The sequence below is a fragment of the Oncorhynchus masou genome, chromosome 24 (assembly GCF_036934945.1).
Source record: "Oncorhynchus masou masou isolate Uvic2021 chromosome 24, UVic_Omas_1.1, whole genome shotgun sequence".
NCBI classification, from domain to species: domain Eukaryota; kingdom Metazoa; phylum Chordata; class Actinopteri; order Salmoniformes; family Salmonidae; genus Oncorhynchus; species Oncorhynchus masou.
The window spans coordinates 90,879,102-90,899,366 of record NC_088235.1 but is presented as its reverse complement, the minus strand read 5'-3'; the positions used below and the strand labels follow the sequence as shown (position 1 = coordinate 90,899,366).

The 20,265-nt window shown below is 42.9% G+C and overlaps 1 protein-coding gene and 1 pseudogene across 2 annotated transcripts in view; one reads left to right on the top strand and one right to left on the bottom strand.

The window, feature by feature from the left end:
- Nucleotides 1–13,058, top strand: part of LOC135512995 (palladin-like) — a 98,291-nt gene extending 85,233 nt beyond the window's left edge. For both annotated transcript variants that reach the window (XM_064935584.1, XM_064935586.1), the window contains 10 exons: nt 427–528; nt 1,241–1,279; nt 3,738–3,959; nt 4,375–4,524; nt 7,629–7,717; nt 8,737–8,869; nt 10,107–10,314; nt 10,510–10,675; nt 10,867–11,000; nt 11,099–13,058. In XM_064935584.1, coding sequence (XP_064791656.1) covers nt 427–528; nt 1,241–1,279; nt 3,738–3,959; nt 4,375–4,524; nt 7,629–7,717; nt 8,737–8,869; nt 10,107–10,314; nt 10,510–10,675; nt 10,867–11,000; nt 11,099–11,259 — 1,404 coding nt within the window. In that variant the 3' untranslated portion in view covers nt 11,260–13,058. The remainder of the gene's footprint in view (nt 1–426; nt 529–1,240; nt 1,280–3,737; nt 3,960–4,374; nt 4,525–7,628; nt 7,718–8,736; nt 8,870–10,106; nt 10,315–10,509; nt 10,676–10,866; nt 11,001–11,098) is intronic.
- A 985-nt stretch (nt 13,059–14,043) lies between these two features.
- Nucleotides 14,044–19,271, bottom strand: LOC135511473 (carbonyl reductase family member 4-like; annotated as a pseudogene).
- Nucleotides 19,272–20,265: the final 994 nt, after the last annotated feature.

Genomic DNA, 20,265 nt, shown 5'->3' with positions numbered 1-20,265 from the left:
ACATACTACATAGCGTAACTATACTACAGATATGATCACAGACATACATACTACACATAGCATAAATATACTACAGACATACAGTACATATCCTGACATAGCGTAACTATACCACAGACATGCATACTACATAGCGTAACTATACTACAGATATGACCACAGACATACATACTACATAAATATATAGCGTAACTATACCACAGACATACATACTACATAGCGTAACTATACTACAGATATGATCACAGACAAGCAGCTTTTTTGAGTCCCAAAAATATTTTTCCATGTCATCCATTTCATAGTGTTAATAGTTTCATTAACAACCATTTATCTCCAGAAGACCATGTCTTAATATTTGTAATGAGTGTGTGTTGCTGTTGCGACTGACACACTAACCCCAGCTGACCCATTAATCGGTGCTTTCAGAGGTTAACCTATGAGGAGAAGATGGCTCGCAGGCTGCTGGGGGCAGACAACGCAGCCACAGTACTAAACACACAGCAGCAGGATGAGGAGCCAGTTACACAGGTACGCTGCTACTGTAGGCACGCCAAGGAAGACCATCTGTGTGCTACACCTTAGCTCACTGTATTATTGCATGTGTATGACCTATATTCAGCTACACATTCAGTCATAGTTTGCAGTCACACACCAATGTGATGAAGTATAAAATATAGGCTATAACTGGAAATATTATCTTACAAATTTAGTCTTCAAGATTTACTAAACACAAAACCTCAGTACAGAACACACACAGATTTGTTTCATTGACTAAAGCCAAGTCTCACTGCAAAGTAAACAGACTCTAGAAGTGAGCTGCACAGGGTTTGTCCTCTCATAGCTGCAGACAGTGGCGGTGGTCTTTAGGTCAGGCTGTTCTAGGCTGCTATCCTGTCGTGATGTTGGGCTCTGGCTGCCTGGAGGACCATGGGACTGAACCTGGTTCCCTGTCTGATAGATTTGTCTGGCCACCACTCTGCCTGAGGCTGTGAGTTTGCCTGAGAATAAAAGCCACAATTGCACGTTCCAATTCAGAGCAAATTATATGGAAATGTGTGTGTTTTGTGGAAATGGTGGTTACAGTCATATTGTTAATATATTGTATAAGACTGATCGTGCTGTTACACTCTTTAGTGTGAATGCAGGTAATTATACACATCTTTTGGTGTGCGGTTGGACCTCAGGACATGACATCATACAGTAACACAGAGACCACACCTCTGTTCTTTTCTCTTCACAGGCTTCCAGTTCATCTGACATAGAATCTGTCCCTCAAAAGGTTATTCAAGCCTCTTTCTCTCCTTCCTTCTCTTCTCTTGTGTTCTGACTCACTGTGTGTGGTCACTCCCCAATCTTAAGCCGTTCAACAAAGCCACACTGATAATAATGATATTAGATGTGTTCACACACCCTCTGACTGTAGCAGGATCCGACCTTGAAACCTGGGAATGAACTGATAAGGATAACTTATTTTTGCTCAAAAGTTTGGGGTCACTTAGAAATGTCCTTGTTTTTGAAAGAAAAGCAAGCTCTTTGTCCATTAAAACAACATACAATTGATCAGAAATAGTGTAAACATTGTTAATGTTGTAAATGACTTTTTTTAAATGGAATATCTACATAGCCCCATTATCAGCAACCATCACTCTTGTGTTCCAATGGCACGTTTGTTAGCGAATCCAAGTTTATCATTTTAAAAGGCTAATTGATCATTAAACACTTTTGCAATTATGTTAGCACAGCTGAAAACTGTTGTCCTGATTAAAGAAGCAATAAAACTGTCCAGGTCTTCTAGGCAGAGTTGCAAAGAAAGTCATATCTCAGACTGGCCAATAAAAAGAAAAGATTAAGCTGGGTAAAAGAACGCAGACACTGGACAGAGGAACTCTGCCTCGAAGGCCAGCATCCCGGAGTTGCCTCTTCACTGTTGACATCGAGACTGGTGTTTTGCGGGTATTATTTAATGAAGCTGCCAGTTGAGGACTTGTGAGGAATCTGTTTCTCAAACTAGACACTAATGTACTTGCCCTCTTGCTCAGTTGTGCACCGTGGCCTCCCACTCCTCTTTCTATTCTGGTCAGAGCCGGTTTGCGCTGTTTTGTGAAGGGAGTAGTACACAACGTTGTACGAGATCTTCAGTTTTTTGGCAATTTCTCACATGGAATAGCCTTCATTTCTCAGAACAAGAATAGGCTGACGAGTTCCAGAAGAAATGTCTTATTTTATAGTTTTATTGCTTCTTTAATCAGGACAACAGTTTTCAGATGTGCTAACATAATTGCGAAAGGGTTTTCTATTAGCCTTTTAAAATTATAAACTTGGATTAGCTAACACAACGTGCCATTGGAACACAGGAGTGATGGTTACTGATAATGGGCCTCTGTACGCCTATGTAGATTTTCCACAAAAAAAAAATTGCGGTTTCATGCTACAATAGTCACAACATTAACAATATCTACACTGTATTTCTGATCAATTTGATGTTATTTTAATGGGCAAAAAATGTGCTTTTCTTTCAAAAACAAGGACATTTCGAAGTGACCCCAAACTTTCGAAAAGTAGTGTACATACATTTGACAAAAAGCTGATTAACCAGGTTCATTCATGGTTCTGTTATGGTCATTGTGGTGGTTACAGAGCTTTTGACCAGCTGTAGTCTTCAGCCAGTGCTGACTGTACACAATTACTGACCAATGCTCTTCATGAAAAAGCGAGTAAGCATGTCCAAGGCTTTGTCACTGTACATGTCTGGCACTTTTAAAGGTCCAATGCAACGTTTAAAAAAATCTAAATATCAAGTTATTTCTGGGGAACAATTAAGTACCTTATTGTGATTTTCTATTAACATTGTACAAAATGAATTAAAATAGAAACAAAGATAGCGTCTTAGTAAAGACTGAAAACTAGCTGTTATTGGAAGAGAGGTTTGGAACCCTATTTCTTATTGGTCTATTTATTAACTATAACAGTATTATTCCAACCTCAGTGTGGAAATGTAAATAAAACAAGAAATTCAAATGCACTGGGACTTTAATGTACATGTTGATTAATTTAGTGTTTGTTAATTGGTCACTTTTGATATGTTAATCAAATATCGGAGCATGCATGAGTTTGTTCCCAACACCACCCTGACATGAGATACTAATATGAACATGGTTCACTGACATTATAACTATGAGATGAACCTGTTGCTGTGTGTGTGTTACGTGTCACATGTCCTATATATATCTCTTGTTTGTGTACGTGCATGAGCGAGTGAACGAAAAACTGAGAAAACTATAACAAGCATTTAAGGACGGGAGAGAGAGAGAGACAAAGAGACTCCTGCAGCTGTGTCTTGGGCATGTAATTATCTGTCAGTCAATTCACACTACTCTCCAGATGTTGCTTCTGCCTCGACAGCCCGAGCCAGGATGGTGAGAGATTGAGACTGAAGGAGGAATTGATAGAGCGAGAGGAATAGACAGAAAGAGGGAGGAATAGAGATATAGTTGAGAGGGAATAGGGAGAAACTGGGTATATGTGAGAAAAAGGAATTGTTGTGCTTGAATGAATGAAAGAATCAATGAATTCATGCATGAGTGACACAAAATGCTCGTGGCGGAGTGTGCTTCTTGTTCATCAGTTCTTTCTGTGATCCAGTTCCTCTGATTTCCGTCTCTTCCTGTAGTTGTGTTGATGCTCATTGAGCTCCATCAACCAGCATTAACCCTGCTTCCTCTCTGTGTGCTCTGCAGGAGTACAAGGTGTCCAGCTTTGAGCAGCGCCTGATCAGTGAGATCGAGTTCCGTCTGGAGCGCTCTCCAGTGGAGGAGTCTGACGACGATGTGCAGCATGACGAGGATGCCACCGGCACCGGGGTGGTGCCCTTCTTCGACAGCAAGCTCAAACACTACAAGGTGTTCGAGGGCATGCCCGTCACCTTCTCCTGCAAGGTCATTGGAGACCCCAAGCCAAAGGTCAGAGGTCACACTGATCAGCCGTTCTTAATGTCAATATTACTGTCACTTTATTCAGGGTGTATTGTTATATGGTGTAAATGTTTAATGTACCAACATACAGTATTGTTCTGATAATTGGGAGTTGAGGATGTGTAGTGTTGTTAGTAGTAGGTTGAGGTATATGTACAGTGATTTTCTATAAGGGCCAGGCTTGGTGTACTAACATCCGAGTCCACCACTGCCTATCCCTACCTAGCTCATAGGGCTTCTGTCATGACTGGGTGATGACAGGCATCAGATGAATGGAAGAGAGAGAAAAAGAGAGGGCCGATAGAGGGGGGATTGCAGTATAATATAATAATATACTCTCTTTTCTCTTTGCTCCTATAGGTCATTGTGTAACTCTGTGTTGTGTCTATCCTGTCCACTATAGATCTACTGGTTTAAGGATGGGAAGCAGATCTCTAAGAGGAGTGAACACTACAGGATCAGCCGCGACGCTGACGGGACCTGCAACCTCCACACCGCCGCCGCCTCATTGGACGATGACGGCAACTACACCATTATGGCTGGTAACCCTGAGGTGAGAACACCTGACCCACCCAACACACACAGGACCTGACTGACTCATACCCCATATAGAAAACCCTGCACACACATTCACAACAAACTGCTGTACACAGGGGACATACTGTATCTATGAACAGACATTATCAGGACCAGTCAGTGGTGCTGGCACTGTTAGCAATCATTAGTTCCATAATAATGGAGCCGTGGAGAAGAAAAGGGTCTCCAGCCAGCTGGGGAAGCGGGCGTCGGTGAGACATGAAATCACTAAAGCCTTCATGAGGGTCGAGAGTTCACGTACCGTTGCCTTTCCAACAGACTGGCCAACTTTAACACACTGTTCTTCTCTGTACTTCCTCTCTGACATGGGCTTTAGTTGAGTATGACCAGTCATAAACGTCAAGCAAACGTCTCTCTATATCGCCCTCTCGCTCCCTCTCTCTCTCAATTAATTCAATTCAAGGGCTCTATTGGCATGGGAAACATTGCCAAAGCAAGTGAAGTAGATAATAAATAAAAGTGAAATAAACATTACACTCACAAAAGGTCCAAAAGAATAAAGACATTTCAAATGTGCATATAGTTAAAGTACAAAAGGGAAGATAAATAAACATAAATATGGGTTGTATTTACAATGGTGTTCGTTTTTCACTGGTTGCACTTTTCTTGTGGCAACAGGTCACAAATTGCTGTGATGACACACTGGTATTTCACCCAATAGATATGGGAGTTTATCAAAATTGTGTTTGTTTTCGAATTCTTTGTGGATCTGTGTAATCTGAGGGAAATATGTTTCTCTAATATGGTCTTACATTTGGCAGGAGGTTAGGAAGTGCAGCTCAGTTTCCATCTAATTTTGTGGGCAGTGTGCATATAGTCTGTCTTCTCTTGAGAGCCAGGTCTGCCTATGGCGGCCTTTCTCAATAGCAAGACTATGCTCACTGAGTCTGTACATAGTCAAGCCTTCCTTAAGTTTGGGTCAGTACCAGTGGTCAGGTATTCTGCCACTGAGTACTCTCTGTTTAGAGTCAAATAGCATTCTAGTTTGCTCTGTTTATTTTGTTCTTTCCAGTGTGTCAAGTAATTATCTTTTCTCATGATTTGGTTGGGTCTAATTCTGTTGCTGTCCTGGGGCTCTGTTTGTGTTGTGAACAGAGCCCCAGGACCAGCTTGCTTAGGGGACTCTTCTCCAGGTTCATCTCTCTGTAGGTGATGGCTTTCTTATGGAAGGTTTGGGAATCGCTTCCTTTTCGGTGGTTGTAGAATTTAACTGCTCTTTTCTGGATTCTGATCATTAGAGGGTATCTGCTTCATTCTGATCTGTATGCATTATTTGGTGTTTTTCGTTATACACAAAGGATATTTTTGCAGAATCTATTTTTCTCAATTTGGTGTTTTCCAAGAGTGTGCAAAGCTGTCATCAAGGCAAAGGGTGGCTATTTGAAGGATCGGAAATATAAAATATATTTAGATTTGTTTTAACACTTTTTTGGTTACTACATGATTCCATTTGTGTTATTTCAAAGCTTTGATGTCTTCACTATTATTCTAAAATGTAGAAAATAGTAAATATAAAGATAAAACCCTTGAATGAGTAGGTGTTATAAAACGTTGGACCGGTAGTGTATATGTTTTTGCTGTTTGCTCTTTGTTATAGAGCCAAAAAGATTGGAGAAGTGGTTTATACATACATCGCCATTTTGGATAGATAGCTCTTCGTGTTGTTGTTTGTTTAGTGTTGTTAGAGTCTATGGATTCTTCAATTACATTGAGCTGATTTCCGACATACCGTTCCTTCTTTTTCCGTAGTGTATTTCTGTATTGTTTTAGTGATTCACCATAGTGAAGGCGTAGACTCAGATTTTCTGGGTCCCTTTTTGTTTGAATAGGTTTCTCAATTTCTTTCTTAGGTTTTTGCATTCTTCATCAAACCATTTGTCCTTGTTGTTACTTTTCTTCGGTTTTCTGTTTGACATTTTTAGATTTGATAGGGAAGCTGAGAGGTCAAATATACTGTTTAGGTTTTTTGCTTCCAAGTTTACGCCTTCACTATTACAGTGAAATGTTTTCTCCAGGAAGTTGTCTAAAAGGGATTGAATTTGTTGTTGCCTAATTGTATTTGGTAGGTTTCCACACTACTTTCCTTCCATCTATAGCATTTCTTAATATTATTCCGTTCCTTTGGCTTTGATGCCTCATTATTGAGTATTTCTCTGTTCAAGTGGACAGTGATTTTGCTGTGATCTGATAGGGGTGTCAGTGGGCTGACTGAACGCTCTGAGAGACTCTGGGTTGAGGTTTGTGAAAAAGTAGTCTACAGTACTACTGCCAAGAGATGAGCTATAGGAGTCCCCTCGAAGCCTACCATTGACTATGCACATACCCAGTGTGTGACAGAGCTGCAGGAGTTGTGACCTGTTTTTGTTGGTTATGTTGTCGTAGTTGTGCCTAGGGGGGCATATGGGGGACGGAATACTGTCACCCCCAGGTAGGTGTTTGTCCCCATGTGCTGAGGGTGTTAGGTTCTGGAAATGATTAATTTCCCCCTATAGGATGGAGAAGCTGTCTTCATTAAAGTATGGGGATTCTAGTGGGGGGGATATAGGTAGCACACAGGAGGACATTTTTCTCTGTTGAAATCATTTCCTTTTGAATAGCCAAATGTAAAATGTTCTTGTTTTGATTCATTTAATAGAGTGAGTTAGGTCTGCTCTACCAAATTTGCTGCTGGTCTGGGAGGGGTGTCTCGCTGGTCTGGGAGGGGTGTCTCGCTGGTCTGGGAGGGGTGTCCCGCTGGTCTGGGAGGGGTGTCCCGCTGGTCTGGGAGGGGTGTCTCGCTAGTCTGGGCGTCTCGCTGGTCTGGGCGGGGTGTCTGTTGAGCTGTTGCTCCTGTGTGAGGTGTTGGGGCTGCGGTTGAGGGTGGTGCCCTTTAGGGTCCAGACGAAGGTGGGCAGACCTGGTCTTAAAGGCTGTTCAAGTCCAGGGTGGAGTGGTGGTTCAGGTAGACATTTGGTTTTGAGGCACAGTCATGGGAAATACTTGCGTTTACCTGCTGTATGTTAGCAGGGTGGAAGTATTTTTGTGGTAGCAGGGTGGAGATAACCCCTCTCTCTCTCTCAGGGGAGGGTGAGCTGTACTGGAAGGATGATGGTCCAGGCAGTGAACCAGAGGGGGAGGAGCCAGCGCTCTGCACCTGGACACATCCGCAGGTAAGGTCACAATGACTGACAGGCACGATGACTGACAGGCACAATGACTGACAGGCACAATGACTGACAGGCACAATGACTGACAGGCACAATGACTGACAGGCACAATGACTGACAGGCACAATGACTGACAGGCACAATGACTGACAGGCACAATGACTGACAGGCACAATGACTGACAGGCACGATGACTGACAGGCACGATGACTGACAGGCACGATGACTGACAGGCACGATGACTGACAGGCACGATGGCTGTCAGTCATTTTGCCTGACAGACACAGGGAGAAGAAGGACAAACGAACACTGTTGGCTATTATTCATAATTAATAATGGGCTTTAGAAATGTGTTGGCAGTGTTCTTGCTGGCTATTATTTGCCATCTGGACTGCCTTAATGCATCAGTACTGTGCAAGTACAGACTCGCACTCATTCACAATAAATGGTCAATACACCAGGTGTATGAACATCTGTCCTAAGATACCGCTATTATAAAATATTGAAAGAGTTATGCATACAGGGTTTACAGTACACTTCTGTTGATATTAGAGTATTAAATCAAACTTTTTGTGTTGACTTTTTTATATTCGATGAATAGTGTAGTGTGAGTGGGTGGAAACACCTGTTGGTTCTTGATCTGTGCAATGATTTTTCAATAAAATATCTCTCCCAAATATATGAACTGTCAAACACACACACAACAATCCAATAACCTGATATGATCCACTCCCAGATAAGGCTTTCATATCCGGTCTGCCTGAGTGAAGCCTTTTAAGATATCCATCAGTGCCTCCCCTCCCTCTTCATCTCTCTCCTTTTTACCCTTTGTCTTCCCTCTGCTCTTTCTTTTCTTCCCTCCCTCACTCTCTCTCCCTCCCTCCCTCTCTTCCCCTCTCTCTCCCTCCCTCCCTCTCTTCCCCTCTCTCTCCCTCCCTCCCTCTCTTCCCCTCTCTCTCCCTCCCTCCCTCTCTTCCACTCTCCCTCCCTCCCTCCCTCTCTTCCCCTCTCTCTCCCCTCAGACCCAGGTCTCGGTCCAGAGACAGTGGTGATGAGAACGAGAACATCCAGGAGCGTCACTTCCGCCCCCACTTCCTGCAGGCGCCTGGTGACCTCATCGTCCAGGAGGGTAGGCTCTGCCGGATGGACTGCAAGGTGAGACTACGGCCCCTGAACACAGCCCTTCTTGACCTCAAACTACAGCTACACCTTTAGGATTCTACCATTGTTGGCCTGTTGGTTCGGGAAGAGTGTTTTTAATTACTGGAATTATTGGATCCAATTACTGGAAGCATTACAGATTCTAAGAATTCAAAAAAGGAACATTCCAACTTTCCAAAATGAACCCTGGTGTTGAGCACATAGTAAGTCATAGAACATGGAGGAAAGGAGTGCAGAGCCATTCTGGAATTCTCTCTGTCAGTGATGAGGAGTGTCTGTGGGCCTGAGAAAGGCATCCTCCCTATGCATTCCATATACTGGAGAAGAAATAATTGCGGCTATATATTTCATCTCCTCTTCCATGATGAATGGCTCAGAGCGAGTGAGGAGAGGAAATGCTAGTGTCATTTTTCTAGGATTAAGAGGATTCTCTCTCACTCTTTCTGCCATTATTTCTCCCTCCACACTCTCCCTCCCTCTGTTTTCTCTTTCTCTGTGCCTTCCCTTTTCTCTGTTTCTCCCTCGGTCACTAATCGTTCCTCTGCAGCCTGCGGCAGTCAGACAATTGGAAAACTATGTTACAAAACTGTAATAAAACCTAACAGCACCATACACGGAATTCACACGCTATAACAAAATAAACAGAGTGAGTCTCCAGTGGCCTGGGGCTCTTAATGTCAATGATATTTACTTCAGAATTATTTGTAGTTTTCAAACTTTCCATGCCCAAAATGGACTACAGGAACTGTACTACATGAATGTTCAACAACAAATTACTTAATTGTACTTCTAGCACTTAATACACTCAAGGCCGGATACATACACATGCACATACACACAAGGACGCACACACACACACACACACACACACACACACACACACACACACACAGGTGGGCTCTACCGTGCACAACTGAAGGAGGGGCAGGTGTAGGGTTTCTCTGGCATGCAGCGGGTGCTGAAAAGAGAGGCAGGTCCTTTCACAGGCCAGGCAGTTCCCATGAGAAAACATGCATGCGACCGGGAGACTCTAGACAAACGACAATAAAACACTGTTGATCTCACACTGCAGACAGAGACACACCATAATACCGTACTCACAATGCAAATAAATACCAGCACATTTACCCTGCAAATAAACACTGTCATGCTCCAGCTCCAAAACATTATTGTATAAATAAACACAATGTGATGAATGAGTTATTGAGTGTTTGTTGTGTTCCCCCTTTAGGTGAGTGGCTTGCCCACACCAGACCTGATCTGGCAGCTGAATGGTCAGACCATCCGTCCTGACTCCGCCCACAAGATGCTGGTGAGGGAGAATGGCGTCCACTCGCTGGTCATCGAGCCCGTGTCCAGCCGTGATGCAGGCGTCTACACCTGCATCGCCAGCAACCGCGCTGGACAGAACTCCTTCAACCTGGAACTCATTGTAGCAGGTAGACACCCATACAGTACATATGTGTATAGGCATAGACAGATGAACAGCATTGAAACATTGTCACAATATTTCAGATGTCTTCTCAAATATAAAAAACACTTCGTCTACTTTTAGTTGTTGATTCAAATAATGTAGTACTATTCACAATGCATCATAGTTTGATATGATTGACCTTGGTCTCTCTCGTCTCCAGCCAAAGAGATGCACAAGGCCCCTTCGTTCATCGAGAAGCTGCAGAACACTGGTGTTGCCGAGGGTTACCCGGTGCGTCTGGAGTGCCGTGTGTCGGCTGTTCCCTACCCACAGATCTTTTGGAAGAAAGAGAATGAGTCTTTCACGCACAACACAGACAGGATAAGGTAAGACTGCACTACCACTCACCGTCTATGGCTTGTATTACATAAATCCAATAGAATTCAAATAGAATACCAATATCATTGGTAAGCAGCGTCTCTAAACTGGAGATGCTTAAAGATAAAGATATTGATGATCTGACAACATTCGGTGAAACTCGGTCCTAAGGGTGTGTGTTGAATTATTTTTTTCCCAGCATGCACCAGGACAACTGTGGCTATCTGTGTTTGATCATCCAACCAGCCATGAAGGAGGATGCTGGCTGGTACACAGTGTCTGCCAAGAACGAGGCTGGCATTGTGTCCAGCACTGCACGACTCGACGTCCACAGTAAGTCCCCCAGACAAACACACAGGACCCAATGTAAACTGCAAAAAAATCTATATCTATATCAATATATACTCCTTCCCCCTCTTTCCTCTCCTCAGCTCAGTGGCAGCAGCCCAACACTCCCAAGCCTAAGAAGGTGCGTCCGTCGACAAGTCGCTATGCAGCGCTGACAGAGAGAGGACTGGACGTGAAGGCAGCCTTCTTCCCCGACTCCAGCCCCCTGCAGCCAGGAGGCCTGGTGGAGAGTGATGACCTGTAGAGACCAACGGGGGCACCACATGCCCAAACAAGTCCCTAATGTAATGCCTTAAAACTAACCCCTGACCCCAGTACCAGCCCTGTTCCGCCCCGTTCTCCCCAGACATAGGGGTAAATGTAACCCCCTCCATCCGAGGTGTTGTACGACAAGGCCACAGATACCTTCCTGGAAGATGGATGACAGGCAATGTGACACCCCATAATATCTGTGTCAATCAAACATGGATCCCAATTTAGGATCAGATGATTCCCTTTTGTCAACCATTAAAGCAGAGGAATCTACCCTGAGCGGCCATTGAAGTTTATTTTCGATTGTAAAACTGCCATTACCACACACAAGTGTGTTCACCTCTGAAGTGTCTGAGATATCTCACATGATCTCTCTGTAACAATTATAATTAAAGGTTTAAAGTTCAAGTTGAAAGTAGCATTATTATGCATGTTACAATGTTGCCATTTGTAACGCTGTATGTAAATGGATGACGTTTTATGAAATACTCCCTCAACAAAGGCACCAAATTGTAGGGACAGAGATATTTAGAAACGGGACAGACTTTGGATCTGCAATGGAAAATCCAAAGCATGGGAAGAGCACATGTTTCCCAGAAGAGACCCCAAAACACAAAGTTATTATTTTATATGGGTATCACAGCATAGCCTGGGTAACATAGCACAATATGGATATCAGCAATGTCTATTTTTTTGTTGTTACAAGTAGCACAATACCCTAGATATCAGCATTGTCGGGTTCAACATTTATCATAATTACCATAGATATTGCACAAGGCCGGGCCTTACTTACTTTACGCTTCTGTTTTTTTGTCAGGTCAAATGACCTTGGAAGTTAAAACTGTTTAGTAACTTTAGATGAGTTGTGAAAAAGAGAATGTTGGCTGAATGATGCAGACACCGTTGAGAGCTTTGTGTTACCATAGTAACTTCAGTAATTGATTGATGGAGAGGTCTGTGACATGCTAGGAGGTACTGGCATGTGAAGGTTGACTATAACAGGGACAGGATGAGGGGTTATCCTGGGCCAGGAGGCCCACAAGATCTGTCTCAGCCCAGTGTCAACAGTCACTTCAACGCTTGTGAACTGTGTGATACATCAAGGACAGACAAAAGCAAGTTTTTCAGAATGGAATTCAGTGTGAGAAGATGACAAAGCAATGGATTATGTTGATGAAATGATGAAGAAAATGACCGTTATGACAGATTCTGGAGATCATTTATTTCCTTTTATGTTTCAGTTTAAAATCTTCACAAACACATGAGACAGTCCCAAAAATGGCTTCAGTGGATTGATCACACACTACAGATGGTCTGCTTTATTTTTGTATGAAAAAAAACCTCTGTATTTACTTTCCCAAGAAACTTGACATAAATGATGTATCTTCTCTAATGTTCAATGACAAAACATAATCCTGACTGTATTAAAATATCACACTTTTTAAAACTATATTGCCTTAAAAGATCACTTGGGCCTTTTTCAATCACTATCTGTCCATATTTTTCTGAGGCACTTATGACAATTATTTTTGACAATTATAAACTGTTTAGAAGGGAGAATATATGCACAGAATTGTATTGAAATAAGTAATTATATATTTTCTTTCACTACTGTATTATCAAGTGGGCATATCTTGCTGTATCTGTTCAGATCATGTTTCATCCTGCCATGACTGGTCACTCAAACATATGGACACCTTTTTGATTTATATGCCAATCTGTGCCTGTATATGGAATGTTCTCCTGATATAATGTTAGTTTATGAAAGATAATAAAAAATCTAAGTCTGGAGTTACCGTGTTTATGTTGAGTAAGGAGACCCTGGACAAATCAATTCCACACCAATGTACTCAGCAGCCACATTATCCATCACAGGGAACATTCCATTCTTTATTGTAAAATCTTATTGAATTATATTTTACCTTGATCTCAGGTTTAAATTGTCTCCACCTTGATCTTAGGTTAAATAACACCATGATTACAGCTCACATGGCAGACAGCAGCTGAGCGCAGATGCACCAGATCCATGAAGGCTTCTAATGGCATGTAAATGTATGTGACTGGTGAGTACCAGCTGGGTGAGGGGACTAGCACTCTCCAGTGAGATGCAATGTTTATCCACTGGAGGAAATAACAGATGAGATACAATTTCAAATCTCTGCAATACCATATTCTACTGTCTTTAGTCATCCTATTTAGCTAGGCTAGTTTGCCAAAGTATGCTGCAGAGCTGTCTGACAATCATTTTACTAGTTCTTCAAAGTAGATAAGGCCTACTTTCACAAACAGCCTCTATCAACCTCGACGTTGTGCACATTCCTCTCTCATGCGGTCTGTGTACATCTAACCTAACGTATAGTAGGCGTAAAAGTGTATGCGTCTCTGACCTGAGCCGGTAAGAACAGGTGAAATGGATTATGGTCATTGTAGTTAATTACCACATTTCTGCAGTGAACTACGTTGAATATTTGCTTGCTACAACTCCATTCACCTCGGCCTCCTACATAGCTCTTGACTTCTCTAGCGAATGATTTGATTTCTCTCTAGAGAAACGGCGCGTTGGGCTCACAAAAAAAAAAAAACTAAATGAAATTAAAGTAATTCTGCTCAGCACTAATGTCCTCACATTCAAAGGCAAGGTGAATCCGAATTAAAAAGTACACTCCAAAATCAGTTAAAAAGACATGAGCTTGAGTAGACGAAAAGAAGATATTAAAAATCTGATTCAAAGCAGATATTTATAAAAAGCAGATATTTAAAAACAGATGGTTCATACCTACTCCCCCAGCCCCGCTGTCATGTCTGTCCCAATGAAACCTAGCGGAAGAGAAGGGAGGGACAGGATCAGGACAGAACTAAATTCGAGCCAAGAGAACAGTGGAAAGTAATTTCCTAGGTACAGTACAAGACTGTTTCTAATTTAGCATGCCAATGACAGAGATGACAAAATCATAAACAGACTAGGGCAAAGGCTAGGAGTTGAGGAGAATAAGCAGAGACAGGAAGAGACAGTTCCAGAGCCAGCAAGTTAACCGTGATGTTTCGCGAGGCCACCTCCTTGGCCAGAGAGCGAGTGAAGCCCTCCAGACCTGCTTTACTGGCACTGTACACACACTGACCTGCGTTCCTCTTCAACATGAACACAGTAATTGGGTTAACTCAAGGTAAAGTGAAGTGGGAAATTGTGTTTATTACCTGGACCACAACCACCACCTTGTGGCCAAACTGCAACATTGAATGCATCTGATATCTCAAATAATGACAAGGGGCTGTACATGCAGTAACAGTACCTATGTTGACAATGGCTCCTCCCTGAGTGTGGAGCATGCTCCGTAGCGCTGCCTTGCAGCTCAACCTGCTCCCCAGTAGGTTGGTATGAAGCATAGCCACCATGTCTTCTAGCCTGGTCCACAGTAACAGACCATCCCTGAACACACACAGACAGGGAGGTTTATTTTTTTTACTTTACCTTTATTTAACTATGCAAGTCAGTTAAGAACAAATTCTTATTTACAATGACGGCCTAGGAACAGTGTGTTAACTGCCTGTTCAGGGGCAGAACGACAGATTTGTACCTTGTCAGCTCGGGGATTTGAACTTGCAACCTTCCGGTTACTAGTCCAACACTCTAACCACTAGGCTACCCTGCCGCCCCAAGGTGCATACACACGAGTTCTTAAAAAAAAAAAACGTTTACACATGCAAGCTCACCTGCATAAGACTGCCATGGGAGTACTGAAGGTATGAAACTAACCTATGCGAGTACTGATTCATTCAGTCACACATACCTGTTGGTGCCAGCTGCATTGACCAGGTATGAAATGTTTCCACAAGTCTTCAGGATAATCCTAAACGTCTTCTGCACTTCCTCTCCTTTGGAGACGTCACAACAAAAGCCCACATGGTCAGCTAGAACATGAGATTGATTTAGCATTAGGTTAACAGAAAATTAGAGCTGTATTTAATTAACAACAGTAGTTAGTGTGGCACTAGGCTCATCATCTGGTTTTGAAAATGTGAACAGAAGAGCCCAACAAACAGGTGCATGACACCCCTGCAGGTATTATACTGTACCTTCATCGAGGGACGCCACAGTGGCCTGAGCAGCATGCTGGTTCCTGGACACCACAACAACCCTGCAGCCTCTCTCTCTCTGCCAGCAGCCTTGATACAGCCCTGCCAATGCCCCTGGAGCCCCCACACACAGCCTGGGAATGCCCCTGCCCTGCAGGAGACCAAAACACAGAGCAGAGCAAATCAAAGGTGAGATGACATAGGCAAGAGGCTTCAGGGGCAGCCTGATTTAAGGTCTACTGAAGCCCCTTGACCTCTCAGAGCACCCACTCCCCTAAACCCAGGCAGCCCATGCAGACAGACAGTCACTTCCCTGCACTGTCTGTGTAGATCATGTGTCAAACTCCACAGAGGGATGGAAAAATATCTGCGGGCATTCTGTCCTCCCTTGTAATTAATTGATGAATTAAGGTCACGGATTAGTAAGGAATTCCCCTCACCTAGTTGTCTAGCAGCACACTAGTCCCTCCATGGAATGAGTTTTACACCCCTGGTGTAGGTGATCTAACAGCTTGCTATAGCTAGCTATGCTACCAAGATCATTTTAAAGAGTTCTGAGTGAAATGTCACATTTTCATGCAACGCTGTTGTGGTTTAAGATGGATAACAATTTGGCATTTCTCTCTATAATTATCATAACGTGAGTATACGTTAGTGGGTCATAGGCACAGTACACACATGGAGGTCGCCATTTGTTCTATAGTGTGTTTATTAATTCAACCACATGGGGGAACAAGAGACACTCACAAATCTCACAGCTAGTGCCAGTGGCCCTTCACAGGTAGCTGGACCCACAGACATTTGAAACAAAGCAAACCAGAGCCTGTCCACAGTATATAAATTACGATACAATCTAGGCTAGGATTGGGATTGAGCTAGGGGTTAAACATAGGCTAGGTCAGCCCTTACCCTAGCTTCATGTCAACATCCCAGTTCAAGCCGAACCCTAGTCTCATTGCCATACCTCCAAAATCAAGTCTTGTCAAGCCTGGTTTGGGACGAGGCTACCAAACCCTAACTTTAGCTTCATGTCCACATCCGGTTCAACCCTAACCCTACCCTCATCCTTTTATCCTACGTTCCTCTTTGGACCCGTAAGGTTGTCTCCTTCTGACCCAAGGTCCAGAAGCCCGGCTCAATGTCACCAGTGAAAAACAATGGACAAACACAGCTGGACGGTTTGAAACATTTGGAAGTTGTTCAGGATTTGTTTGCTGTCCTCAGTGACTGGGTTACAGGAGAGTAAAGAAGAGGGTAAATCACAAGCTGATGTTTGACCCGTCTTATGAGCTACACGCTCAGATGGAAAAACACAGATGTAAGAAAATACAAATTGAGCAACATTTTTTAGGTGTTGACTGAAATTTATTATGCACTGTATGGAGAGAGACAGTTTGTGTGTGTGAGACAAAGCTTAATTTGTATTCAGATCTTCATCCTAAACATCATGACCTCATTTTCCTCCACAGCCCTGTAGTCCAATGACACCTGCAAACACAGACACACTTTCTGCAGTCTTCCTCACCATATACACACACACACATTCTCTATTTCTTCTTGCATACATACATTCATATTTACTGTATGCTCCAGAGTCTGTGACCTTGTATCAATCCATAAACACTATCACTCTTGGTCACATCTACAGATATTTACACCACCTCACTCAGTCATATGAATATATAGCGTATCTAATAGACTTACCCACCCCCACCTCACCAACATGTTCTGTACACAAACACACATTTACACTGTTTGTAGTAGAGCTAATGATTCCCTCCTTCTCCAGTAGGAAGGCCCGGTCATGCCAGAGCAAGGCTCATTGATTAAACAGACACCTCATTAATCTGTTAGAGTACCCAATACCATTAGATACCAGAGAGCAAAGTGAACCAGACAGTCAGAGTTGACAGGAGAGAGGGAGCGAGGGAGAAGAGAAGCCAACAGAGCCAAGTCAGATAAAAAGCAAGCAATTCTCTTCATCTCAATATCCAACTCTTTGTCCCTGTATCCCCCATCTGGCCACCTACCCCCTTCTGTCCACCACAGTCATGCTCACAAATTGGAATAAGTGATCTCCATGGCAACCGATCATCTGGATGAAGCATACCAGTGTGACCTCAGAGAGACCCTGTCAGCTCCTTTAGACATTATCCAGCTGAGCATCACCACACACACAGACAAGAGACTGCATGACTCACCTACCTCACAGAGCACCACCTTAGAGTTGATTGCATTGTGGGAATAGCAGACACAACAAGGACCTATTCTCCTGGTAATAAAGGCATGCATTGATATATAGACTCAATGTAGTATTTGGCTGTTGGGGCTTGTGTTTGACCTCCATTTTAAGTGAAAACCAGGCATTTACCTTTGTATTGTGACCTGATCTCTGTGTTTTGTACATAGTTTTTTAAAATCACTTTGGTGCAATTTTCACAAGTATGTAGTACATTCTTAACTCTAAGCACCAAAATCAAAATAGATCAAAATGGTTTGATCCAAATCTCTAAGCACAATTGAATGAGTACACACAAAATCACTTGTTCATTGCACCAAAATAACCTTCCATATTCAATCGAAGAATATTTTCAAAATGCAATACTCACTTTTGATATCATTGTCCTGTCATTTGTTAATACAATTAACTCTTAAAACTGCTATCAAACTGCTAAAAACGGATAACAACTGAACCAAAAAACACTGCTGAAATTCCCGGGTTGTATATAACAATATACAGTTGTGGCCAAAATTTCTGAGAATGACACAAATATTAATTTCCACAAAGTTTGCTGCTTCAGTGTCTTTAGTTATTTTTGTTAGATGTTACTACGGAATACTGAAGTATAATTACAAGCATTTCATAAGTGTCAAAGGCTTTTATTGACAATTACATGAAGTTGATGCAAAGAGTCTATTTGCAGTATTGACTCCTCTTTTTCAAGACCTCTGCAATCCACCCTGGCATGCTGTCAATTAAATTCTGGGCCACATCCTGACTGATGGCAGCCCATTCTTGCATAATCAATGCTTGGAGTTTGTCAGAATTTGTGGGTTTTTGTTTGTCCACCTGCCACTTGAGGATTGACCACAAGTTCTCAATGGGATTTAGGTCTGGGGAGTTTCCTGGCCATGGGACCCCCCCCCATCGATGTTTTGTTCCCCGAGCCACTTAGTTATCACTTTTGCCTTATGGAAAGGTGCTACATCATGCTGGAAAAGGCATTGTTCGTCACCAAACTGTTCCTGAATGGTTGGGAGAAGTTGCTCTCGGAGGATGTGTTGGTACCATTCTTTATTCATGGTTGTCTTCTTAGGCAAAATTGTGAGTGAGCCCGCTCCCTTGGCTGAGAAGCAACCCCACACATGAATGGTCTCAGGATGCTTTACTGTTGGCATAACACAGGACTGATGGTAGCGCTCACCTTGTCTTCTCCGGACAAGATTTTTTCCGGAAGCCCCAAACAATCGGAAAGGGGATTCATCAGAGAAAATGACTTTACCCCAGTCCTCAGCAGTCCAATCCCTGTACCTTTTGCAGAATATCAGTCTGTCCCTGAAGTTTTTCCTGGAGAGAAGTGGCTTTTTTGCTGCCCTTCTTGACACCAGGCCATCCTCCAAAAGTCTTTGCCTCACTGTGCGTGCAGATGACCTCACACCCGCCTGCTGCCATTCATGAGCAAGCTCTGTGCTGGTGGTGCCCTGATCCCGCAGCTGAATCAACTTTAGGAGACGGTCCTGGCGCTTGCTGGACTTTCTTGGGCGCCCTGAAGCCTTCTTCACAACAATTGAACCGCTCTCCTTGAAGTCCTTGATGATCCGATAAATGGTTGATTTAGGTACAATCTTACTGGCAGTAATATCCTTGACTGTGAAGCCCTTTTTGTGCAAAGCAATGATAACGGCACGTGTTTTCTTGCAGGTAACCATGGTTGACAGAGGAAGAGCAATGATTCCAAGCACCACCCTCCTTTTGAATCTTCCAGTCTCTTATTCGAACTCAATCAGCATGACAGAGTGATCTCCAGCCTTGTCCTCGTCAACATTCACACCTGTGTTAACGAGAGAATCACTGGCATGTCAGCTGGTCCTTGTGTGTCAGGGCTGAAATGTTTTTGGGGATTCAGTTAATTTGCATGGCAAAGAGGGACTTCGCAACTAATTGCAATTCATCTGATCACTCTTCATAACAATCTGGAGTATATGCAAATTGCCATAACACAAACTGAGGCAGCAGACTGAAAATTAATATTTGTGTCATTCTCAAAACTTTTGGCCACGACTCTACAGTGCATTTCGAAAATATTCAGACCCCTTGACTTTATCCAAATTTTGTTACGTTACAGCATTATAAAATTGATTCAATTGTCCCCCCCTTCAATCTACACAAAATACCCCATAATGACAAACCAAGAACATGTTTCTAGAATTGTATATTTATATATTTTCTAAAACAACCTGAAATATGACATTTACATAAGTATTCAGACCGTTGATTTGACATGATTTGGACATGATTTGGAAAAGCACACGCATCGGTCTAAAAGGCCCAACAGTTAAAATGCATGCCAGATCAAAAACCAAGCCATGTTGTCGAAATAAGTGTCTGTAGCGCGACCAGACAGGATTGTGTCGAGGAACAGATCTGGGGAAGGGTATCAAAACATTTCTGCAGCATTGAAGGTCCCCAAGAACACAGTGACCTCCATTCTTAAATGGAAGAAGTTAAGGACCACCAAGGCTCTTCCTAAAGCTGGCTACCAGGCCAAACTGAGCAATCAGGGGAGAAGGGCCTTGGTTAGGGAGGTGACCAAGAATACGATGGGGACTGACAGAGTTCTAGAGTTCCTCTGGAGATGGGAGAAACTGCCGGAAGGACATCCATCTTTGCAGCACTCCACCAATCAGGCCTTTATGGTAGAGT